Source organism: Salarias fasciatus, chromosome 5 (genome assembly GCF_902148845.1).
Source record: "Salarias fasciatus chromosome 5, fSalaFa1.1, whole genome shotgun sequence".
NCBI lineage: Eukaryota > Metazoa > Chordata > Actinopteri > Blenniiformes > Blenniidae > Salarias > Salarias fasciatus.
Genome location: NC_043749.1, coordinates 5,386,268 through 5,413,441, shown reverse-complemented (window position 1 = coordinate 5,413,441; position 27,174 = coordinate 5,386,268). Strand labels below are relative to the sequence as shown.

The 27,174-nt window shown below is 41.0% G+C and overlaps 1 protein-coding gene across 1 annotated transcript in view; it reads left to right on the top strand.

Moving 5' to 3' along the window:
• Window positions 1–27,174, top strand: part of suclg2 (succinate-CoA ligase GDP-forming subunit beta) — a 111,384-nt gene that overhangs the window by 3,621 nt on the left and 80,589 nt on the right. Inside the window, exon 2 of the mRNA XM_030092287.1 lies at window positions 21,587–21,728. Coding sequence (XP_029948147.1) covers window positions 21,587–21,728 — 142 coding nt within the window. The remainder of the gene's footprint in view (window positions 1–21,586; window positions 21,729–27,174) is intronic.

The window sequence follows — 27,174 nt, the reverse complement described above, 5'->3', positions numbered from 1 at the left end:
AACATTATCTTATGCCGTGTTCACCTAACACCATGCAGCCTTACTGATTATTCTTTTGCTCGGTTCACCCAAAATGTGTGTTTGTTTCAGTAATAATAGAAAATGACAGGTGTTGTATCACTTATGAATACAGAGGGTGGTTTGCTGATTGAACCTTCAAATATGAGGAGTTTGACTCTTTGACTTAGTTACATAGTTTTCCATATGCTGGGAAATTGGGAATGGACATCAGGTTCACTCTTAGCCTGGGCCTCGAGGATGCGTTACCTCTTCAAGGCTGACTCAGGTGCACGCAGAATCTGTGATTGGTGAAGAGGCTTCCGAATACAGAAGATGTTGTAAGCTTTGCAATTTTATTTTTTTTTTTCAAGTTGAATTTCAGGATGTAACAGTTAGAATTAGATATACTTAAATGAGACTTTGGCATAATGGCTCTCATAATCAAAGGGGATGAAAACAACCAGGTTATTTAGGAATGAGAGTTTCTCTGGTAGGCAGATTTATGTTCTCGTAGTGAAGATATTGACATTTTGGTTTTGTCTACATGCATATATACTCATATACCACTTATACACATTGTTGAACACTGTAAAGAGGTGTATAGAAACTTGTCCTGATGACGTAAACCCGTGCAAAACTGCCCGTCTCCTGCTTCTCCCACCTGATTCTGTCTCCGCTCCGGTGATAAGAGCAGTGATCGAGTATTCACTCGACTCTACAGCCTGATACGCCGGCGCCTGAACTGATTGACAGGCAGATATCACCACAGTAGAATCGAATTAGCTTTGACAAGTACGTCAGCTAAGCTGTGGCTATCAATTAGCCCTGAATTGTCAACAACATAGCGGAGGACATCACAACAATATTCAGATGGTTCAACTCCAGGATGCTCTTAAAGGGGAAGTGGATGCAGGGTTTTTTTTTTATGCTCTCTCATAAATCAAATCTCCTGACTTCTTGTCTGCACAGTGAGATAATCCTCAGGCTGTTTCTCACTGTCACTGCACAGTGGTGATTTCAAGTTTTTTTTTTTCCCTCCTCTTTTTCCAAGGTGTTCATACTCACTAATAACCCAGTGGTATCCAGTCCCAGTCTAGTTTGGAGAGGCGCAGTGGGAAGAAAGGTGCCTCAATGAGACGCTGTCCTGAATATTTTACAGAAGGGGGTGGAGAGCCCTCTGCCTGCGACGACTTCTTTTTTGCTGGAACTTCAAACGACGGGAGGCTTCCCCATCTGTCTCAGCGAGAACACATTTACATTTCCTCCCCGCGAGGGATACTGGAGGACGAAGTTAGCTCTAACTGGATTTGAATATCGCTCACCAAGGTTAATAGCCATTTCTGTAGCTGCTGAGGTGCTTAGGCTTTTTCAATAATTTAGAAGGGCTGCAGTCATTAGGAAATGTTGCCAGCCTCCAAAACGGGTGAAATGTAATGAGTGGATGTGCTCATATCAGCTTAAGTTCTGCTGTTGTTCTGGTGGAGATAATGAGGGAGAAGTGGGAGTGATGCTGAAAATTAGCCCGGAAAAACAATGTCAGTGATTGCTGACAGCTGTAATTCATTAAAAGTACAGTATAGAGAAGATTATGCTCAGCCCCTTCATCATCTTTGAAATTAGACTCTCAAACATATTGGGAGTGGGATTACGAAATGAGTTGGCCTGTGGCACATCTCAGTAAATTCCATGCAACTCATAGGGATGTGAGTCACTCTCGTCAATGCTGGAGAATCTCCCCAACATCCATCTTGCAGCCGGATGGCCGTACAGCGATGTTTGTGTTACTGTGCGAGTGTAAACATTGTCTGTTTCCCATGATGCTCAGTGCCATGCCATGTCTTACCTTTTGTATGCAACGAACTGGGAGCGTGTGTGTGACCTTGATTGAAGGTGCGGCTCTGTTTTTAATACTGATTTTGCTTTTTAGCACTTTGTGTGTTTTTTTTTTTTATGAACATGAAAAGTGCTATAGAATTAAAGTTTTGATTGTCTGACAGAGTGAAATGGCTGCCGTCATTCGCACTAGCCGCAGCCTCAAAGGTTCTGTCAAAAAAATGTAAAAATGGAGATTTTCCAACAAAACAAACCTCATCCACACATCTGTTCGGAAGAAACAACAAAAACAAAAATGTCTGTCCTCATGAAACTGCAAAGAGCCAAACCAACAACATCGTTATTGTTGTCTGTTTGGACAACTCATTCAGTAAATATTGCAACTTTTAGCATTTTAAAAAGTTTTTTTTTCTGTCTCTCTCTACACCAACAACTACCTATTTTTATCCAACAGACTAAAATGTTGACAGCGGAGAGGACGTTGGGTTCTATATAGGGATGCAAATTATCCAGTAATTCATTAATCGATAGTTGTTTCATCTTATCGATCGATTATCGATTAATTGATAAGCGGCAATTTTTCTGCGAAGCTGAATTTCCCTCTGAATCAATCGGTTCATTTCTACGAAAATGCTGTCTTTCTTATGAAAGAGAAAATGCAAATCATATTCCTTAATAAAAGATTTATTCTTAACAGCAGGGAACAACACATTCACAAATAGAACAATGCATTAACAAGGCTAATTTAAGGCTAGTTGAAACATGAAAATAAATAAGTGCACCGTCTGTTAGAAGCAAAACAAATAGAACAAAAATTAAGGTGACTTTAACTTGAAAATAAATTAGTGCACTGTCCCTTATTTAGCAGTATAATAAAATGCATAAATCTGAAAAGAAATTAAGTCACAATTGGACTATTAGCACCATTTATAATCCTCCTTTACATTAAAATACAAGCTGCCTGTAAACAACTAAAAACATCCATGCCATGGTATAATGGATGTGCCCATAAACAAAACGGAAACATCCATGCCATGGTGGTCCTCATTGCAAAGCGTGAGACTTATCTAAATTTTTTTTCCAGTATATGAGCACTCGTCGTCCCAGTAGGCTGAGAGCTCTTCGCTCTTCAAGCCCTCATGCGGGCTTGAAGGGAATTACAGGTTCAAAACGCAGTTAATTGCAAGTAATTTATTTTAATCGAGTAATTTCTTATCAGGGTTGGGGAGTAACGGATTACATGTAACGGCGTTACGTAATCAAGATACAAAAAAATTGCAACTGTAATCCGTTACAGTACGCCCAAAAAATATGTAATCTCGTTACAGTTACTTCTGATAAAAACACGGATTACTGAGCGGGATTACTTTTGAAAATCAGACGGAATATACCAGCAACAACAGACATCCGCGCTGTATACAGACATTGTGACACTTTACAGCACCTTACAGCACTTTACGGCACAAACTGCCATATTGTAGATCTGTAAACAGTAGACACCGTAGATATATAAATGATAGACACCGCATCCACCGCTGTCTCGGACCAGCCTCCCGCTCTACTGATATGTTGAACCGTGAATAAACAACCCGCGTTGCCATGGATTTTACCACCTGCTGCTGGATTCATGGCTGCTCCAGAGAGAGAAACTCATTCTTTGGCTGGAAACGTAGACATTTTGTATTTAAGTCAGATGAGGCCCAGAACTTCTCTGTACAATGTAAATCCTGCCTCCAGCTGTGAAAATGCTCTCAACATCCAGGGACTCATCAAACCTGAAGACACATCTACAGGTATGAAACACACCTGAACTCAGAGTGAAGCTGAAGTGTTATTAGCCTGCTAACCTGTCAGTAACCTGCTGCTGAGAACCACAGCCTCACCAGGCTGAACTCAGAAGAATCTGATGGAGGCAATAGTATCTTCAGCCTGGATGGAGGATTTATTGGAGACTGCGTGTTTCCTTCTGTCACTGAGGAATGAATCAACTCTGAACTCTTAAAAAAATACTTTGCATGGCCTACCTGAACACAAACCCTGCTCCTCACTACAGCAGTACAGCTACACAGCAAATTGAGTATGTAATATAATGTCTCTTAGCACTGTCAATGCGGCTCCTGGTGCTGCTGTTCTGAAGAACTACTGGAGGAACACAGTCTGAACTGATGGTTCTGATCCTGAGTCAGAAAGAAAAAGTCAGATTCTCAGTAGGTTTAGAGGTTAAAGGTCATGTTGTTGGTATTAATTGGAGCTGAACACACAGAGTTCAGCAGAGTTCAGAACACTCAGAGCATTTAGTGTTTTCTGTGTAGTTGTCAATACACTGTGAGGATGACACATTGTATTTGTCTATTTTTTATGTTTGCTGTTGAAGTAATCTAAAAGTAACAAAGTAATCAGGTATGTTACTTTTTAATTGAAGTAATTATAGTAAGTTACTGATTACATTTTTTGACAAGTAACTTGTAATTGTACCGGATTACAATTTAAAAGTAACTCTCCCAACCCTGTTTCTTATTAACAGTTAATCGATTAATTGTTTGCATCCCTAGTTCTATATCATACCGTGGGAATAATTGATGGCTAGCAGTACTCAGTGGTGTCGTGGTCACTGGGAAAGTAGGTATACTCTTAATTTTTGCTTACTTTTAAAGCAACACAGAATTGCCGTTTTTGAGAAACAGTGGTATGAAAGACAATTTAGTGAAAATCCGCCTGTTGGATTTGCCTCATCTGATTGGCTTGCCAGCCCTCATGCTGCATGGTGAACATAGACATAAACCAATCACATCAGTGACTGCAGTGAGTACTAGCCAATCAGAGGCAGAGTAGGACAGGTCATGGCTTCATAATCTTTGGGGGAAAAAATGGCAATCTGGCTATTGCTGAGTGGTGCATTACTGTGTTGTCATTTTTCGGTCATTACTGTCTGAAAAATATGGGTTGTATACCTCGGACTACACCACTGGCTGTACTTGACATGTACGTTCTTGATAAGTCATTTTAGTGAAGGTAAAACCGGTAAAGTATGCTGAAGTTAGTAAGTTTCTTATGAACAAAGGACATTTTGGTGTTGTATTTGGTGCTCTCATAATTAGCATTTAGTTAAACAGTGTGTCTTCGAGGAGTGTGCCAAAAAAGGAACCATGCTTCTTAAAACATTTGCCTACATATAGTCTGTGGTCGTGTATTGATAACAATGAAGAGATACAGCACAGATCAGTCCCATCAGAGTTACATTACCACATGATTCTGTAGTCAAAGTAACGTATTGTGGTTGAGAAGAAAAATACCAGGATGTTTTTCTCATTGCTGGAACAGTAGCAAACATCCAAGACTGCCATGTTTATGCAAGTCGACAGAAATCCAAACTTTTAGCATTTACTATAAGTCCTACATAAAAAAGCAATGTTGTGTTTTTGAGAATCCCTTGTATTGACTTTGCCTTGTCTATTGATCAGAAGTACGGTTGCTGTGATTGTGATTGCTGAGTCGAAGACTGAAACAGTTGCATTAAACTTGCATTACTACTTCTATAAAGCACATAGTTATCAGGAAATAGAATCACAAGTGCATCATCAGGAATGACCTTCAAGGCTCTTGTTCTGTTGTTTTTTTTCTCTGTGTTTCGGAGGTGAAATCCACGCTCAGTTGGATGAGATCTCCTGATTGACTTGGCCAGTGTAAGCCCCCACTGCTTTTCTGTTGCAGTACTTTGTGGAGTTGGCAGTGCGTTTTGGACCGTCGTCCTCCTGAATGATAAAGTTCTTCCCGATTAATTTGGATGCATTTCTCAGCAAGCTGGCAGACACGATGTTCCTGTAAAATTCACAATTCGCTCAGCTGCTCCAATCATGAGTTGTATCATCAATAAAGATTAGTGAGGCTGTTTTAGGAGTTTGCCATGCGTGGCCCAAGCCGTGACATTAGCGGGATTTTTCAACGGAGGAGCTCGGCTTGGATCATGAGCAGATGTTTGGCCTCGCCGTCATGTTGGTAAAGGTTCATCTTAGTTTTAGAAGTTCATTTAAAAAAATTGGACAGGACAGCCGTGGCTGGTTTCTGTATTATTTTCTTTGTTCTAGCCCAGGGGTCCGCAACCTTTATGACCAAAAGAGCTAGTTTTGTGATTTTCCACTAAATCAGATTTACCTAGAGCAATTAAAACTTGTTTAACCTTTAAAATGAGGCTGACACAGTTTCTAAAGTTTCATATCTACACTAGGTTTGGAACATGTGCAATAAACTATGTCTTATGTTACATTTCTAAAGTTTCTGTTACAGTTTATGATTATAAACACATTTTCAGCAGTTTTTATACCTGATTTTAGCAGTTTCATCCTTTTATTTCCAGAATTTTTCTGACAATTTTGCAATTAATGGAATAGGATTGAATAGAATCGAAATACTTTATCAACCCAAGAGGGAAATTCCTTTAAACCACACAGGATAAATAGGTAGAATGTTGAATATCAACTAAGAAAGGATCAGAATTAAATAAGTAATTCTAAATATTAATATGCACAAGTCTTAATGGAGAAAGAATGAAATTAAACAAAATACAGTAAACATAATTTGGTCACAGGAAGGAAGGAAGGAAGGACCTTTTAGCTGTTTCAAACGTGTCTTTGTGTTTTCTTATTTTTAAGCTTTTTTGTCCTTTTAGAAATTGTAATCAGCACTTTTTTCTATTTTCTTGTGCTTGAAGCTTTTTGGGGGGCATTTTTAGTTATTGTGCATTGTTAAAATCCTTTTTTCAGGCAAAACAAAAAAGTATTTTGAAAATGACTACTATGTGTAAATAAAATCTAAAGATAAAATGTTTATTGAGGTGTGATTTCGTGAAAGCTTCAGGGAGTCACTACAGAAGGGCCAAAGAGCCACATGTGGCTGCAGAGCCGGAGGTTGCAGACCCCTGTTGTAACCAAAGAGTAGTTTATATTATCCAGATTTTCTGCTGTTACTCGGAGGCATTGTTTCCAGTTGTGATACAGTCCCTTTATCCAGACCTCAGTTTAAAAAAAAAACAAATGTCTGTGCCTGGGTCCAGTTGTCTTTGCACCCATGCTGGCATTTTAAACATCAGACCAAATGTGTAACTAGAATACATACTGGACAAAATTCCACAACATTGCTATGTGTTGCATTTAATAAAACATCACGCCTGTTGGATATTTTTAGGGGATTTTATTGTTTCACCAGCAGTTTTTAAAAGGAGGCAAAACAGTGGCAGGAACTCTTTTTCTTTGCACATTAATTATGTTAATTCGAGGTCCATCACATCTTGTGTCAGGACTTTAATAAACAGCATGACCTGGTGTGCACCGCGGTGCGGATGGCAGCTTTCACACTTCCATAAATGGTAGCCCTAATGAGGCTTTCGTCTGTTTTCCTTTCAACTGTACCGACCCTGACAAGTGTTAACACATCCTTTAAATCATCTTTAAATGTTAAGTTGTGTTTCCTTCACCACTGCAGTTTGGAAGTTGCTGTCGATGCCACTGACTGTTGTTGGGATATCATTATTTACCGTTCTCGCAATGTTTCTGTCATCAGCCGTTGTTTTTCTTGGCTGACCTATTCAGTGTCTGTTGCTCTGTGTAACAACGGGTTGTGTCTTTCTCAGTACATTTCAAATTATTGCTTTGGCTATGGCCAGTGTTTGTACAATGCTCACAGATTGATTTTCCCTCTTTTCTCAGCTCCACAATAGCTTCAGTAGACAGCTTTCGAAGTCTCTGTGTTCTGTTATTCTTTTTTAACCACAAATGCTGTCTTCACATGTGAAACTCAAGGCTAAAACAAAAGTAGATGTTCAAACAGGATGCACCAGAATAACAAGAAACACCTGTCAGCCTCATGTTCCAAATGGGCTCTGGTCTTGGCTGTTAAACACGTTTACTTGAAAACACCAGAAAAATAAAGGCTGGAATTCAAAACTTATTTTCATATGTACCTTTGGGTCTTGTGTTCTTCTTCAATTGTTTCCAAACCGGAAATTAAGCTGATCACAACAATTCAAGTCGGATATCGACTGGGGCCACGTCCAAGAACATTTCTCGTGCTCCTTTCGGAGTTTGAATGGAACACTTTGTCTTGTTTTATTTACAAGAATACACTAACTTCATACCCACAGGTGACATTATGGCAGAGCTGTATGTGCATGTCATTGAAATGGTCTGAACCTGTTCAAAATGCCGTAAAAACAACTATAAAGCGCTGCTTATATCTGCATGTCACACTCTGCTCTGGCTCAAACGAGGCATGTGCGATGTGGTTAAACGATTAAACATCTGCCACCCTCACTTGTCTGCACCTGTAGTTTTACCCGGTTGATCACATGTTTTATTCACGTACAAGGTCAAGCTGCCATCGGAAAACTCATGTATCTGGATGTTTACCTGCACTGAACGACAGTAGCTGCTGCTATAGCGGTGTCAGCCACACTCAGGCTAATCTCGCTTATCCTCATCACGAGAAATTCTCACAATATCTGCTTCCACTCGACTCTGTTAGTGGTAAAGGCTTCAGAAACTTAATAGTAGTCATCGTGCCTGTGCTTCAGCAGCATTTTCAAACCAATGTAGGTATTGAAGATTGTGGTTAAAAGGTTTTAAAGGGCTCTTAATACATATAGTTTTCTATATGTCACTTCCTCAAGTCTAAAACAAACCCCAAATCAGAATAATGAATTTAGAGGAGGACTGGAGTGCACTTTATCAGCCAAGAAAGCACACCTGATCGAAAGTGGTAAGTGTTGAGGAGCTCCAGAAGCTAGTTCCTTGCAAATGTTTCTTAAAGTACTTCTGAAGCTACAGGAGCTGTATTTCTTTCCATGATTCATTGATTCATCTATTTTCCGGCAGTAAACATTTGTGTAGAATTGCATAAATAAGATGAAACTGAATCTAAACGGTTTCATCTATGATGAAAACAGTCATTTGGCTTTTTCTTGTTCTCGTGTAAAAGAAGAGAAGTCGAGAAAAGGACTTGGCAAAGTTGTAGCTTCACTTTGTCAAAGTTGTTCATCCTTCTGCTCAGAACAAGTTTATTACAGTGCTATCTTCCCTTTAGACTCGAGACCTTTGAATGCAACTGTGTACACCCTTGTCTTATTAACTATGCTAATTACCCAAATCCCTTTCTGCGGAGACACAACAGTCAGGTCTTGCTTTCTTAAGCCTGTCTACAGGAGATTAAACCTGCCCTGCCTAAAGACCTGCCAATGATGCAAATCTCACTGATCTAAATCCTGGAGCCACGCTCTGTTGCTCCCGCCTCTATCTCTGCTCTACTGTTCTTTCGCCAGCTCTGTAACGGGCAGATGTCATTCCTCTCTCCACACTCAGATGGTCTGGGCACGACCTTAGCTTTTAAGAGGCAAGGACATGGAAAGCTACAAGTAAGTAATGGCAGTAATGAGAGCAAAAAGCACATCCTTGCAGCCATATCCAGGGCTTCATGTAATATACTCTCTTTCATGGCAGAATGGTTTGATATATATTTTTAATATATTCTCAAACTATGTATCAGACACTCTGGAATTCAAATAACATGGCTAGATTTTGAATTAGCAATATGTGGCGTGTATAAAAAGGTTTAGGTTGAAGTAGCCTGAATGCTTTTATGCACCTAACTGTTGCAGATGCTGTTAATTGTCCTCCAAGGTTATTTTCGAGAGGACAGTCCATTAGGCGCCCTGTAAACCAAATGGCACGGTTGTCTTGGGTTTTTACCAATGCTGCACTTCATTGTATTCATCCAACCCTAAGTAAACACCAAAGCTGCAGAAGAATTTCTGCCCTCCATGCTCAAGTACTTTATTAATTAGATGAAATCAGGCTTTCTGAATCAGACCACTAATGCTTCATGAAGCGTCTACATGGAAGAATTTAAATGGGAGTTTGCCTGTGCTTGACACTGGCCTGTTTATGAAGAAGCTATGCTTCCTTTCCTGGGACGTGTCCTTTATTGTATCTCACCTCAATCACATCTTGCGTCATGCCGGTTGTCTGTATTTATGCCTTGCTACAAACTAGCAGAGAGCCGCCCCATTAGCAGAGAAACATCTGACTGCAATCAGTAGAGCGATGATTCTGATAGTCGCTCTGAGTGCTCCGCCATGTGATTCAGCGAATGCTCATGGAGGTGGACACTGGAACGCTTGCCTTTAAATTCCTCCCGGTTGGTTAGCTCAAAGGATGGGGGAAAAGGGACGAGTTCATAACCTGAAAGGGAACAAATCAATTACATAGAATTGGTGAACTGGCAATCTGTTAATTTCTTAAACATTTGATAATGCCCCTCAAGGAGCATTCTGGTTAATTAACTCTGCAGTCATTTGTCGTTACTAATTAGGTAGTGTCATTTCAAAGGGGTAGGGTCTGGCCATGACAAGTAATGAGGATTTTAACCTTACTAGGCATCTGGGGATCTTGCTTCATAATATGTGATACTCATTGCCTCTGGAAATTCCAGCTGTCTGCTGGCTGTGGTTAGCAATTCAGAACACAGTGCACAGCTTCGTACAGGTGCAGTTCGGCTTTGTTTTTTCATTTTTTTGGCAGGGAAACGCAGCACTGATATGCCAATTGAATGAACCACAATGCAAATGTCAGGATAAATATGTTAAATACCAACTAAGGTCCTTTTTAATGATGCTTTCAACACTAAAAAGCCATCATCATAAAGGCTTATTGTTTGCTAAAAGTGTGAACAGCACTGATGCTTTCCATTTCGGGAAACGAAACAACTCTCATAATAAACGCCAAAATGTCTTCATGTGAACTTTGCTGCATTGCAAGATGTAACACACAGGTCTATAAGAAAAAGGGGTAACCCCGATCACACTGTTGGATAACTTCACTGCCAGTTTTGTCATCACATTGAATTCTACGTCGTGGTGAATATTTGTATGCTAACCCATCCATGACCTGGCAACATGTAAAAATAATTGATAATGAAGCCTCACAGTTTGTCTTGACATCTGAATATCAGCAGTTTTAATTGTACTGGATCAGTACTCAGTCTCATAGTTGAAACATTTTTGTCTCGAACGAAAAAGACACAGAAAAAACACTTCTGTCTACCAGGCATCTTACTTGTGTGAATAAAAAAAGTCTCAATTGACTTGACTTCAGTTCACTTGAAGCTTTCACTGTGTAAAGAATCAAATAGGTTTTAAGCTTCATACAAAATGTCAGCTTTTTCTTCTGACATTTGAGCAAAGAACTCAATGAGGAAGGTCATCTCCAGTTTCGAAAGGCTGGGAATACTCGGCAATCATTAGAAGGACACTCACCAGAAAGACATTTGTGATTTTAAAATGATTTTAAAAGCCCCTTTTGAAGCATCCGCTGATTGGGCTCCTATAAACTCGTCATCAGTCCTGAGAGTATTGTCTTGTGGGCCATATCGATACAGATTTGGAGTGTCCTTATGAATATGCCTGCTTAAAAGTGGGCCTCGGCGAAATACCAATAACCTTTATATATTTTCTTGCACAGACTCCTTCGGGAATCAGTCCTAAATTGACTCATTGGAGTTTTGCCACTAATGGAGCCTCGCTGTGTCCAGCCATCAAGGCATCTTAAAGATGATAGTCTCTGTAAGTAGGATGTTGCCTTGTGATCAAAATACATTCTGGCGCTCTACTTTTCCGTAGTGCCTTAATGCAGTTTTGCACAGGGGATATAAAAGCTTTATTTATATTCATAAAGTATAAACTGGTAGAAGAAATAAAACTCCATAAGGTAATTTGTTATTGTTATTATTGACCTCTGAAGGGTAGTGACTGATGATGGTTCTTGTTTAGGTGTCCCATAAGGTATCGATTGACTCGTGCAGCAGCAACCACTTTGCATGCGTCTTCCGCATCATCCATCAAAGCTGCCTTTTTAGCATGTCTGCTGCTTTACTTTATCACCAGCGGATCCTGGATACCTGAGGTCCTCCTACTGCTCCTGATAACATATCTTAGTGTCTTGTTTCAATAGAACAAAAGTTCAGCCCCCGTAAAACACTCCTTCATTTTGGATTACAAGTCAGGAAATAATGTTCTCTGTTGATAATCAGGAGCGAATGCATTCACGGTCTTTTTTAGGAATAAGTTAATAAAGAACAATTCAGGATGGTTGGCAAGTTGGATCATTTTCAGCAAAAATAATGGGAAAAAAAGGTAGTTTTTTTTTTTTGTTTTTTTTTTACTGTTTTTATGTATAAATTTGATGGATTTGGAAAAGCTAACATGTCCCCACCGAGATAAATAGCCAATGTTGATAGACAACACTCCCTCAGTGTTACCTCCTGCCAGGGAGAAATCACATCTTTACTCACCTGAATCTGGTCGAGCTTCACTTCCGGGAAACAAATGCGTTCTTTGACCCGGGCTGTCGACCCCCTTTGAATTTGGTGAGTGACGTATTGACGAGCGGCCCGGCATCGACTCCCTGCTGTTTATGGGCCCGATCAGAGGCGATTGCCTGCTTTGTAACCTTCCTCTGTAAATTAAGGCTTATGGCTCTAATAAATTTCCAAGGGAGCCAGAACCACTCTGTCAGCTGGTGACTTTTTGACATTGCTCCGCTCTCTCGCAGCGATAAAGACAACTGCTTTAAATTAGCCCTAGGTTATTGACTCCTTAAGTTGAACAGAAGGGCAAACGACAGAGTGGTGGCATGTCTTAAAATGACTTTGCGAAGTGCCAGCATCAAGCGTCCCCCTCCCTCACTGTGATGACACTTCCAACAAGTGTGGCTTGACATTGTGCATCCTGCACTCAACCAAACATGAGACTGCACAATTCTGTGCCTCTTAGGAGGAAGAGAAGTCCTGATGTTGCATGATCATGTGCTGAATACCATATGGTCCAGGCACAGAAGGGTTTTGGGAGTAGGGAGGCGCATACCAAGATTTCGTCCTTCAATGCCACTCGTGGAGCCGCGACAAGGACTTGGCAATCTGATGCATCTGCTGCCATGGCACTGCCTGTCCTCTCCATGTCTTTGTGTGAGGTCGAGAGCCGGGAGAGAAACGGCTGGTGACATAGTTTATTCAGCACATTTCAATGTTCCAGTTGGTCCTTTGTTCTTTTTCCTATTCTCGCATGCCCTTAAAAGTTTAGGCTCAGGGAATGTTTTCATTATTTTTGTGTGTTATTTGTTCTTTTCATTTCATTGTTTTCTAATGTTCTGTATTCAATGCCCAGATTAGTCATGATTCAATTTCTTTTGATTATTGTGTGTATCAGTGGTTTACACAGAAATACGTTCATTATCCATGGACCACCAAGGTCCCGTTTAGCGGTAAAGTTTTCAAGGACAAATGCAAAACTTTTGTTGTTTTCAGACTCTGTTTAGATGAAAATGGGAGTCAGAGATACTTAAAATGACACCTTTGTGAAAATGGCTCCCAAGATAAAAATTTCTGAAAACACTCTGACTCCATCTCAGGGTAAACGAGGAATATACAACTTTTTGAAAATCCTTCTGCTCTGTATCACCAAACTGCCAGCAGTGCCAACCCGTGGGCTGGCATGCAAACTACATCTTTTTCAGCATTTGTGTTATTTCCTTGGAAACGGGCATCACTTTCAGAATTGTTTTTGAAATAAAAAAACCAAAATAAAGCATTTTCAGTTGTCCTGCAGATGAAAACACAGTTTCAGTGCATGAAGAGAAAAGTGGTGACGGGCATGTTGTGGCTTTTCGCTAATCTGCAGCACCCTATAAATAGAAAGTACCAAAACATAAACATGACTGCAAAAAATCACGTCACTAGAAGAACAGAATGTGACAGGAAAGAAGTCGACTCTGAACACAATGGTTCAATTAAAATACACAATTTCTTTACATCTTTGAATTGAATCAAACAGTCTTTAACTAACATTAATGTTTTTCTTTTTCATGCAAATCCATCGAATTTTTAAACCATCCTCTGTGGTTTACATGGAATCGAAGCTCAATTTGAATGCAACATTAAGATGGAAGTAAAAGTAGGCCATTTTCTAAGGTTTTTTTTTTCTTCCTTTAAATAAGAAGAGCTTTGCCAAGAACAAAAAAAGTTAGTATCCACCTCTGCTGCAGTATATAGCCGTGACATTTGTGATCACTCGCTGAATGTCAAGACTCTTGCTGCAAGCCTGCTGAAAGCAAAATCTTTCTCAGAATAAGTGCTTCCTCAGTATGACTTCTGCCTCCTTCTCCCTCGCCTCATTTGAATTTGGTGCTGAAGGTTTTTCTGCACTTTTTACATCAAAAGCACAACGTAGTAAAGTAGATGATGACTGGCTATTAATAGAGTGGTATCACATTAAAACTGTATGGCTTCATGCTTAGTTAAAACATTTAAGCATTGGAAATGTGTGTCTCTGACCTAAAAGAAAAGCCAAGGAACATTTTTTTTATTTTTATTTTTTTAATAGGGCTGGCAGTTATGCTTAATGTTTTGTCAACAATCTAAGTTCCTGAAACTCATGACCTGGAACTGCTTGTTTTTTTTATGTGTTTGCATACTCTGGGGTAAGCACTTCATAAAAACCCTGTCTATTTTTAATTTACCCTATGAATACAGTGGGTTTTTTTTTTTTTTTTTTTTACGCCATTTTGGCTCTTTTCCTTCATACCTCCATATGTTAATAGAGAATCCTATTGTTTATCATTGTCACGGCTCCAGCATCTCTCCTGCCACTGTGTCTCATTTCTCTTCACTTGGATGCATTCATAAGATGGATCTTGAGTGCTTTTGTGTGTCGAAGAGTTTGCTGTGAATACTTTATCCCATCTTGGGCCCACTGCATACAAGTTTGTTTGTGCCAGTGCGTCGGCACCAGTGTGCATTGCACATCCCGTGTGAGTCTATTCTCGTCCTCTTTGTGTGCATTAAGAGTAAGTGGAGCAGGAGTTAGGGAGAAGGACTGAGTAGGATAGTCTCTGGAGTGCCGCTGCTGATAATTACTGTAGAAACTGCATCTCGAGGGACGGCGGGCCAGCTGCCTGTCTGGCTGCAGTGCTGCTGTCCACCGCTTACTATTTTCTTCCAGGTTAGATAAGAAGCTCTCATGTTATTTGTCACCTGTCAGGAACACTGCAGGATCATGGCGTTCCATCTGATAGCATTGAGTGGGCCTGGAATGGACTGAAACCATTTATTTGGTGATTTTAAAGTATGATTTGCTTCAGTATAGTATGAACTGTATGTAGGATGTATCTGTCAGGCTTTTTGATTGTGTAGCAGCATAAAAGAGTGTGATTTGAAATTTAAACGTTAACATGTGCGTGTTAAGGTGTTCATCTCTCCTGTGTGGAGTTTCTCAATGTTGTGACCACCAGCTACGTGCGGTCAAGTGGCGAACTGGCGTGCAGCATTGATCAGCGTGGACAGAGCAAGAGAATGAATCCTATCAAGAACAGGTCTGGTGGCAAAACGCAGATGTGACGTCTAATAACTGTATCCAGCAGACGTCAAACAGAAAATTGTGCTTTATTGAACTGGCAAAGTTAAAGTCTCCATGGCAACAGGACCAATTTATATCAGCACTTAAGACAGAAAATGCATCCGAGAGGAAAAACAAAACAAAACAAAGTAACGTTGAAGTGAAAGATAAGTGGAAACTCCCAGACTCTCATAAAACAACTAAGTATGATTGCACAAACATTTGAAAGCCTGAGGACAAGACCTGAAAAGGTTTTCAGAAAATGATCCACATACTAGACAGAAATAATACTTAATTAAAAGATGCTGCATGAAAGGTTTACCAAGTGCCTATGTATTAGCATTAACGTTAAAAATGAAAATAAAGATAGTGCTGCAGCGTTTCACTTTTAAGTTTTTTTTGTATTCAATACTACTGATTGATTTCCAAAACTGCAAAAAGAAATCCAATATGATTGAATAATACTGCCACTGCTTTTGCACTTTGACCCATCTTTTATTTACCATTTATATATATATATATATATGTATGTATCATAAATAATTCAACTGTACAATTAAAAAAATAATAATAAATAGTTTTTATAATTAATATGATTTACATTGGAGAATAAATATTCAAATTGGAAACATTTTCCTTTGTGTTTCCCTTTGTTATAGTAGAATTAATCAGTTGCACATTTTATATCAAAAGTGTGTGACGCAGTGTGTGAAAACAATCAATGAAAACGGGCTGGTATGGAACATCTCGTGGGCCAGTACTGGCCCACAGCCTTTATGTTAGACACCCTTGCTTTAGATATTCCAGGTAGCATAATGTCACTGCTGGCTGCATTATTATGGCAGATTCAGGTTATTGCACACTTTCTGTTTTTGGTTCCACTGAAACTGCACGGAGATATCAATATCGTCACATATGGGGTATAAAATAGAATACGCTGCTTTGATCATAGATGCTCAAAGGAGTTGTTTATAGTTTTGTGCATATAGCGCGCTGCCTTTTTTGATGGTTAAGCTTCATTTTTAATGACAGCAGATCGTGCTGAAGGTGTCTGCTGATCAAGCCACATATGACTGCCTGTTTTTTTTTTGTTTTCCTACTCATGACTTTCAGCCCTGTCTGTTTCCACACATGTATCACAGCATCGCTTTAATTTCGTATCTTGGCTTTTAAAGCTGCTGTAATATCAAGCCATGTCTTACACCATGACATATTTTAAGTTATCAGGAGTGACTGAAGTTTGTTTCCAGGAAGTTATTTTCCTGCATAACTGATTTAGTGGTGCTCTGTGGTTTATTTTGGTTGTAAAGTGTAGACTTTAAATCTGTACAACGTTGGAAAATCAATAATATTCATGTACTTTAATGTGAATATTGTAGAAAAATTAATTTTGGAGATTTTTTACATTTTAAGAATAATATTTCCTCTTTGTGTGGTCATCCTAAAAATATGCAAAACCATTAAATGTTCATAATTTTCTGCATGACTTGGTCACAAAATACCACCTAAGTCACATATTGTTTGACCTAATGTCAATGACAGAAAAATCTTAATATTTTGTTTTGATCAGACACGGCAATGAAACATTTACAGTGCTGGTTAAAAATGTAAGTGAAGCCTGAGGCTAATTACAGCATGAGGAGCTAATTGGAGTCAAGAGCCTCCAAACCTCAAGTCCAATCAATGAATTGAGACTAGAGACCGATCTTACTGCTATTCTACTTCTGTAATAAGATTTTTTTTTTTTTTTTTTTTTTTTTTGTGTACTGTTCAAAAGGGGGGTCTAAGGCTGTTTGTTGACGAACTGTTGCGTTAGATGACAGTGGAAAGGCTGTGGTGGAGTTGAGCTGCTCAACAGAGCACAGAGAAACATTTAAACGCCATTGTCTCCCCTTATAGACAGGGTAGACACTATTTTCAAAAGGTTGCATTTTCAGTGGCTTGAAGCACGGTTGTCATGCAAACAGGACCCCCGAAAACGCAACGGAAACTTGACTTGTGAACGGCGCTTTCGTTGAATGTAGCATCTGGACGACGGCCAAGGAAACACCGTAGATTATATCCTGCTGCAGCAGGAGAAAAATGGACCTTTTGGAGTGGTCCAAGAGAGCCTACACCCGGATCTAATAAAGACTCACTGGAATGAGCTCGGAGATTCATTTGCAGCAGACATCTTGAAAAATGTGTCCTGAACATTGTGCTGCTCTGATGGACATCTACCGGAGCAGCTATCTGAGTTAGTAATTGAATCTCGGGTTGCTTTTTCCAATAGCCAGTAGCATTCTTAGTGTTCAATGACTGTGCTTCCAGTGGTGATTTGAAACATTATCATTGCTTCAGACTTTACATATTTTGTGTCGTCACGCTGTGCTATTGTTGAACACTGATGGAAATGATAAGTGATGGGCATTTTGAGATTAGCCAGATTTTCAGGATCAGGTTAGAACAACACCAACACACACTGTTAGTATTTCTCATTTGAGTTTTGGAGGTATCTTTTCAAGAACTAGCTTCATGCTGCGAGTGAAGTCCACGAAGACCCAGTGTTTGACTGTAGCTGGAACGGAACACTGATGAGTGTGTTTTCCTTGGAAAAACAGTGAAAAGAAATCATCAGTAGCTGTGTTCGTTGTAAAAATGTAGTCGAAGACGAGCCGGAGTGAAGCCCGGATGTGACGGTGTTAACGGTCCATCTTTAATGCCGCCTCTCTGTGGGGCTGGTACACCGTGAAAAGTGCCCCAGGTTTCTTACCATTCTCTGGTGTTTTGCCCAAGGTAACTGTCAACGCCTGGAGGGCCTCCTCCAGCCACACCTGACTTCTACAGGAAGTAGTCATTGTTATTTTTGGAAGCTTGTTTGGACCTTCCTTTTTTTTTTTTTTTTTAGTCCGTCAATCTCTTTTTCTTCACAGTTTGCGTTTAAGACTATACAGAGCGTGATGTGTAACTTTTTTGGGTTTCCTGGGCAGCTAATTTGAGAAACCAGGTTTTACATGTGGTTCCTGACATTTTATGTTTGTTTTTTTCTCCCAAGGTGCTTTCTGCTTATGGCAGAAATGTGCTTTTCTTTTCCTCTCAGAGTTGTAGCAGTGGCTTTCAGGTCACATTAATGTCAACCAGCAGCGTGTTCAGGATTCTCCCTTATTCATGAGCCTGTTTACTCTCTACAGTTTCTTGACTTGTCGAATGACAGAATATTCAATGACATCTACTTTCCCAATTATATGATCGCTTTTGTCAGATTTTAGGATTTTCATCTGTCACAATGATGGGGAAAAGGGGGAGATGAGTTTTTGATAGTTCAGTTCAAATTTATTTCTGTTGTGTGAAATACAACACAGGCATTTCAAGGCACCTTTACAGACTGTGGAAAGGAACAACTGACGGAAGAAACCTGCAGAACCAGACTCGGAAGGGGAAACTTTCAGAAGGGGAAAAGGATAGAAGATAGACGAAGATCAACAAGCAAGCAGACATAAATCAACTCACTTTTGAAAAGGAAGAGCCTTTTTTGTTTTTTCCAGTTAACAGTTAACCTGCTCTATGTCTTTTTTTTTGTGTGATTCTGTAAATTATTGCATCGTTGATTCCTTCGTCTGGACTGTGACGTTGATGGGAAGTTGCATTGTCATGTGTTTATGGTATCAAACAGAGTACAAAGTAATTTATAGCTTTCCAAAAGAAAAGAATGTGGACTTCCAATGTGCATGAGCTAGCAGCGAAGACAAGAGTAATAGATGAACTCAGTTGTTGCTTGTTTTTCACGCTTGCAGTTATCGGAGTTGAGATCGTACAGAATGGCATCACTCACGGCACCACTGGTGTTTCATAATGAGCTTAAACCCGTCGCACTTTGTCTACATCTGATCGCAGCGTAAGGTTGACCCAGCAGTAATGTGTCCCTGTCAACATTTAATCTGGCTCGATCCTTTAAAGAGACGTTTAACCCGCTCCGGCAACTGGCTTTCGTTTGCCATTTTCTTTTGAGCCTAATGCAGAGCAGGAGACTGACGGATAGAGACATGCACACGGGCAGCAGAGCTTATTCTCCCCGGGCAAACTGTGCGACGGCAAGGAAAGTGGATGGTTTAGGAGAAAGGTCCCTTTAGGTAGCTGACAGCAGTCAGAAGTGAGTCCCCAAAACGCTGAAACGTGTTTTTGCCTCTTGGCTTGTTTCGGCTTTTGTCAATACTTTTTCCCCAAATTAGACGTGTCGGAATGAATGACAGCAGAAATAGGTTCTTAAAGACCTAAACCCGAGCAAGATTTTGTCAATAAACAAAGTTTAGGGAAACAGATGGATCTATTTTGCTTAAATACATTTTTCAAATTTCCCAAATCTGTTTGAGCTTTGGCTGGTTTTCCACACTGATCGTCTTGTTTGTATCTTTGTATTACTACTATCCTAATTTCCTGCCTTGCCTTTGAACCCATCTGCATCAAGTCCTAACATCTGCATACGATGTGGTAGAGTGCTTATGGCGACGACTTGAAAGCTTATATTCATACACGCACGTGCTGCAATAACTGCAACAGGAGTAGTGTGGCGTTACAGAGAAGACTGCAGGGATAACCTGCAAATGACCCTCGTTATTGTATTCAGTTATGCAAAAGAAGAGGCCAGCATATATCAGTGTGCCCTGTTCTCCTGGAAAACAAACCATTCTGGCTCTAATGAAGTCTCTGACAGGCTCTCACGAGAGTTGGAATGGATAAAACATGCTAATACTGTGTGTTTAGGCCCAGAGACTGGCCGCTCTTGGCAAGAATAGTGGATCGCTGGTCATGCAATTCTGTCTTGTGTTGAAGCTCGCTGGTGGTTACACTTGGTTTTTGATATAAAAGGTCTGGCTCGGCTATTGCTGAGTTCGAGGGTTGCATGGAGCCCATTATCCTTCAATGGAAAATAGTCATTAAGGGTTAGTCAAGGTTACATTTCACCCCCTTCCGTCACTTAACGGTTGAGAGGTGCTGAACAAATACTCTCCGTTCCAGTGCTCCCGCCTCTTCCTGCGCTTCCCTGCTTTGTGAATGATTGACTGATGTCTTCAGAAGGCTCTTGTGACGCCCCAATGCACCACTGAACTAAACTATGGCGCGCAAAAGGCAAATATAACACATGTGCATGTAATGTAGTCCATCCATCCATACATCCATCCATACATAGTAGACTACACAGTTTGCTGTTGTACTTCAACTACTTGTTTGAGCATCATGTTTTTTAAACTCTTCTGTTTTAGTCTGTTGACCTTTGTGAAAGCCTTCCTCGAGGAGCTCCTTCTGTCAGTTTAGAAGGGTTGCCGATTCACTTTGGGCGCCGCAGCTTGATGCCATCATCACTTTTTCAGGTTGTTTGCACTGAACATTGAACCTTGAGCAACTGGGTTCATAAAAAAACAAACAAACAAAAAAAGAAAAACGTCTGAAGCACAGTAAGCGCTATTTCATTTTTGCTGTATTGATGTTTTCATTGTGCGGCGAGCAATATTCCAGTATTGGTCGACACTGGGCCTGTATGGCGCAGAGATGCCGTCACCTTCTGAATGGCCACATGTGCATCTGCCCTTTGTGTTCATGCAGGTGTCCTTCAGTGATTAATGTCTTGTGTCTGTCTGGTTTGCAGCCCATGTCAGCTTAATTTAACTATGTCACTGTAAAATATCGCCCCACACTCCTAATGCTTTATATTAGTTTAATCTTCACTGGGTAGGGAGATGCACACTCTGAAGCGTCATTTACAGGCTCAGCCATAATTTACCTCGCAATCCTTGTTTTCGCTTTACTTTAGTGGTGTGTCTCTCCTTAATGACTCCCTCAAGACCGTTGCTGTGAAAACATTAGCATACACACACGCAAGCGTGCGCAGAAACCAAACGCAGCGGAGGGATTCTGACTCCGCCACAGCTCGCGTCTCTCCGTCACATTAAAAAGCCAATTTCTTTTTAATAGCAACAACAGCTGGAGCTGACAGGGCCACTGTCTGCTGATGGAGCAAACAGCTCCTGAGCTGTCCTGCAGCTCGGGCCCGGCTGCCCGCCTCATTACAGAGGGGGGGGGGAAAAAAAGCGTGTGAGGTGGTAGGAGGGAAGAAGGAGCAGGGAAGGCAGCCGGTACTCTCTGAGGCAGGTGTTAGAACATTTGGGTATTATACACTGTAAAATATCTCCTCAGAGGGTGCTGGGATGTTGAGCTGAAGAGGGAAAATGGTTATCATTAGCTGCGATGGGGGTCCTTGGAATGCATGCCTTATCGCACTGTGTTAAATTGTCTTTCGCTCACAAGCGAGAGTCTGAATCCCTGTGCCTCGCTCCGTCCCCCCAGTGCACCTGGTCGAGTCCCAGGAGATGGCTGAACCTGCAGGAGTACCAGAGCAAGAAGCTGATGCAGGAGAGCGGCGTGGCAGTCCAGCGCTTCTACGTGGCCGGGACCGCCTCCGAAGCCCTGGAGGCCGCGAAGAGACTCAGTGAGTGGACTTTACACACACGAACTTCAGTGCTCTGTGCCTTCTGGAGACACTAAATGGAGAAATTTTGCTTTTTATTCGTTCGTCTGTGTTGAAATTTCTTTCTGCTGCTAAAACGGCACAGAATAAGCAGAATTTCTTCAGAGGTGGCCTATGGGAATTCAGACGCTGGTTATTAAGTAGTCAGCAAGTTTTAAACAAAGAAACATCTGATTAAATGATTAAGTGTGGGTTTTCATGCAGCCCACTCAATCTTGGGGTGAACCAATAAAATAATTGTGGTAAACTACTGCTACTTCAAACAATTTCCAACACATTCTCAAGAAGTAAAGGAGTTATTTCAGAGTTAAAATAAGCTGTTCTCTTCAGACTGAAGTCAACACAAAGCCCGTCAGTTTTCAGAACATGCAATTTCTGCAGCACTTAGCATTTTTGTTTTCATATAATCATTTTTGATTTTTCATTTTACTACAATAATGTCGCTAACATTAGTGCTCCGTCACTAATATCTTCATTCCCAGCATTGCTACAATCTGCTTTTGAGTGTCAGTGAAGTGTTGTCTTCTGAAACAGTGGTCACCATAAGTCACAGCATGTCCTGTAACTTATAGTTGGTGTTATAAGGTCATCCTGTCGGCCCGACTGAAGCAGACAAACGTTCCACAATCTGCGTTGTTGACACTTTTTAACGTTAGGAACTCAGTGAATTAATGACACGGAAATGGCGTAAAGCTTTTTGAACAGGCAGTGATCTTTAAGAAGCTGCTGATTTAACTTGGTTGATGATTTTGACCTATTTTCTCTGGAGTGAAAGTGTCCAACTTTATTTGCATGTTGCGTTGTACATAACAACGGTACTTGGAGCAATTGAAAAGGCAATTTTTTGAAAATGAGTTCTTGATAATGCTCAGGCTCCGTTGCCGTGAAAACAGGAGGAAAGACCACTTTTTGAAAATTACATCTTTTTTAGTGATTTTTACCAATTCAATGGTAATGATAGAAAAAAGCAAACAAAACAAAATAAACAAAGATTCACTTTGAAGCTCCTTTCCGACTTTTTTTTTTTTTTTTTTTTTAGGCTGTAGGATATTGTGACTTTCTTGTTACTTCGTCCTCATGTGAGGAGACAACGGGAGACGACGGCACAAGGCTTTGTGGAGTTTTTGTGTCTTGATCTTTGTTCTGTTCTTGCTTCTGCGTTAACCACCGATGCACTGAGATGCAGGCTCGCCCCTCTCTTACTCGTGTTGATGATGATTTAGTTGTACAGTAGATGTAATTGTGCTGCTTTATAACGGTGGAACCTTAACAGCCCTGTTTGTGCAGTGTGGCTGGCTGGCCCTGCTACAGCATGTGCAAATGGCTGTGTTTAATAAGGGTTGAAGTTTTTATCAAGTTTAATCGCGTCTTTATGCTGTTTGCTTATGTGTGGGAGCCCGGGCCTTTTGAGCTTAGTGGCCGTGTCTGCTTTGTTTTTCATCACAGCACTCATCCGCACTAATTTGTTCCACAACCTCTCGTATTGAGTTTCTCACGCTTTATATGTTTTTTTTTTTTGTTGTTGTTTTTTTCCTTCTTTGTTTTGCATTTTAATGTATTTACATTTAATCCTTTTGGTACGATTTGTATCATTCCCCTTATGAATTCACATAAAGCCACACAAAGAAGTGACTTAGAGTCTAATTTCTCTGCTTGTAGTACAGATCTTCACAAATGTGTTGCTCTTGCATGAGCAAAGAGGCTCTAATACACATTTCTACGCAGCCACATTTCCTCTCTCCGCTGTCCCCGTACCTTCCCTGTTCCATTTTCTTTTCACAGCAAACTGCCCGACACATACTGTGTATATTTCCACCCTCGGCTTTATATTTTATTCATCGTCCTCTCCAACTACGGCAGCAGCTTTGTGATAGCGCATCCAGGTTGGTTGTCAGCCAGCGAGGTGCCACTCTCGCCGCCGTCTCCGGGCTCATGCGCCTGGGGCGCCGCTTTCCGTGGCCCTGGTTACGATGCAGACAGAGATAAACTGAATAGGAGGAGGAAGATATACATTTTGATGACAGTACCTATATTGCCTGGTAGGGGATGAAATGGAGAGGCTCGGGACTGTGGAGTTGGAAGAGAGCAGACAGTTTAATAAAACGCAGGTCAGACTCGAGGGCTGATTTACTTATAATTCAGGATTTGCAGTGCATTATATTTTTTCGGAGCGCCAAGCAAGTCAGATAGCAAATTGTCCATAGTTGTGTTACTATTGAGGGGCCGCACTGAAGTAGCGCCTCCAAAGAAACTGCACGTTGGCATTTTTGTGAAATTCCCTTTCTCCTCCGCTGGTTGAAAGTCATTTATCATCGCATTCTGTCGACCTGAGTTGAGCTTACAGAAATATTTTTATAGGTTTTCTTATGGACGTTACTTTCTTCTGTGTGCCATTGTTGCCCAGAAACAGATGAGAAATATGTAAAATAGTGTAGTGTCAGATCTTAATTAACAGTCGTGCAGTCAAATTAACGCTTCCGTGGCTGTGATCGCTTCTCCTGGAGGTGTTAGTGACTTCTTAGCTGTTCTTAAAGTACTGATTTCTGCAGCAACCTGCAAACATCAACCTCATCGTTCTTGCAGTGTACTTCAGATGCTGCTTTGGCTTCTCATCTCTATTCATGCATTGGGCCTTGGTGTGTGTGTGAGTGAGTGTGTGTGTCTCACACTCCTTGCGTCCTGTGGCTGCGGCTGGCTCACTAATAAAGCATGCAAGTGAGCATCTTCAGATGCTTCATTTCTTCCCTTCAACACTGTCTGTGCATGGCTTTCTCCTGGGCCATGTTAGGTCATACATAAATGTGATGAAAAAGCCAGGGGAAGATTAATAATTTCTTCACTGAAGATCTGCTGAACTGATACATAAACTGAGACTGCCAAGCAAGGGGCTCCCCGAGGGCGTGGGGAAAATTCATGCTATGGCGCCAGCCCTGGCTGAGGGTCCGTTTTATGGCTTTCCCCCGCGGAGGACGAGCGCTATGTCTCTGCACAGTAGCTGTGGAGGTTTAGAGGTATCTGAGCTGGCCAGGAGTGGTTCAAATGGATTTCTGCGTGGCACTGATATCCTGCGGTGAGCCCCCGGTTTGCCTGTACACAATAGAATGAAGCAGTCAAGCATGGAGGCACAGATACAGATGAATGAATGACGTTGGTAAGTGTGAGCTCTCCTCTACACACAAACACTCAAACACACACACACGCACCCCAACCAACAGTCTCCCCTTTGCTGCACTCATTTAACCATGAAGTGGTTAGTGCTGACAATTTAATCGCCGCACCGCTTCACAGAAACACCTCTCGCTCATCTCATGTTCAATATAGTGGTCCAACTTTCCTGAAGTGGACAGAGATTGATTTGTTCCATTACCGTTAAGAACACACTGCTTAAAATCTTTCTACTTTCCAATGAGAACCTTAAAAAAAAAAAGAAGAACATTCAGTGTGAGCTATTGATTCCATTTAGCCAAAATGGCGTTTCTTTGGGAAGCATCCTCGTCGTGGCAGATGGGTGATTTACAACCAGCTAATGTCTCATGGAAAGCGGGGTTTGATTTCTGCGGCACCATACTGGGCAAGTCCTGTAGGGACTTATCAAAAAGTCCAAAGCTTTTGTAATATATGCTCCACCGGGACGCCGAGCGAGTGGCGCGCTAACTGCTGCTGTCTGTCCTCAAGCAGTGACCCACATCCACCCGTCTCACAGCCAAGCTGCAAATGTGCTTAGTGTTCTTCTGCATATAAACTCACATGTACTTTTGAAAAATAAACTTTTAGACCTTTCCATTACTTTAATGTCCAAACTTCCAAACCCTTTGATTAAAATGTTAAAATAACAGTTGATGTCTCATACATATTTCATGCCCTCCTCCAGGTCCGACATTGAGCTTCGCAGCCCTTTTGTTCATTTCGGTATGGAGGCTTAATCGGACTCATTTTTTCTGTGAATGCACCTCTGTTCTTTAGTTGCGAATCGGGAGAATACAAGTCAAGTTTCCATCTGCCAAAATTAATAATTGATACTTGCAATGTGATGCTGCCATGGCGCGCAGGAGTCAAGTTACGGCAGCACTTCTGTTTCAGCCCTTCCTAAAATGTGACCTTAAAGAAGTCTGAGAAATTAATCCTCACATTTCCATGGTGATAACCCAGCACTTGATTAAAATTATATTCAATCAAAGATCCTTTATTAGTGTGGCACTCTCAGTGCTTCATCAGCCAGATGAGGCAGTTGAGGACACTTATAAGAGGGCGTTTAACTAAAAGAGTACCTCATTTGACACACTAATTAGCCATAATACCCATGTCCATATTTTAAAAATCCCAATGTAGGAACACATATCATGAAGGAGAGATGCGTTGCCAGTCTATATTGATGAAAAGATGGTTAGCATGCTTATTTAGATGCACATGCATAACGAGATACAGCTTGTTGGAAAAGGAAGCTTCCGCTCAGGGACCTTTGGAAAAACCTTGATTTCTTCCTCATGTTGAGATCAATTCACCTCTTGCATTTATTGATCTGGTCATGCTCCTAGCAGGGATTGCCACGGCGAGATCTTTTTCTTCAGGTTCCGTTTCAGCTTCAGACTGGATGTGTGTTCTCATCCACTTTCAGTGGCGTGGCCTATTGGGGCCTGACAGCCCAGCAGCAGGACAGTAAAAGAGGTTAAAGACCTGACTGACTGACAAAGGTCTCATAGTGGTCGGAGTATCTCTGGAGGACCCATTTGGATGTCTGTCAAATACTGGAATCATCTGCAATGAATGTGGGGGTGTTGGAGGACTGGAGCAAGTGAAGAGTGTGTCCTTTATTCTTACTCTGTCATTCCAGACTGTCTACACACCTCCATTATTCCCTTATAGTGGCTTCTTTCAGCATGATGATGCTCCCAGCACATTGCAGAGATTGAAAAAGACTTCCAAGGTGTTGATGCTGCTTTCAGAGTCCTCACCGCAACCTTGGAGTCTCAATTCTTTAAGGCCATGGCAATATGAGTGGTCTTCTTTGAGTATCCTGGTGCCAGATACCAGAGGGAACCTCCAGAAGGCTGATGGCCTGTCAGTACTGTTTTCTATTGTGTCTTTTGGCCTTTCAGTGTTGTTACTTGAGATATTTTGAGTTTAGAGATAATGTTTTCCATAATTTTGAATGTAACAGATTAATTTTTCTCGCTCCGGGAATTTTCTTCAGACATCAAAAATGGAACTCAGCGGGAGGATTTACTTTTTTACCAGCCAGACGCCCCATTTACACAACACTGTTTTCAAGTGAGATGCAAAATCTTTTGTTGTGTTTCAGGGATTTGAAGGACATCTGTGCTTTGAGCAACCAAAACGCAACTTTTGGAAAACTTAGTTCCCAATGTTGATCTTTTTGAAAACTCTCTCTGTGTTGATGGACGAAAAC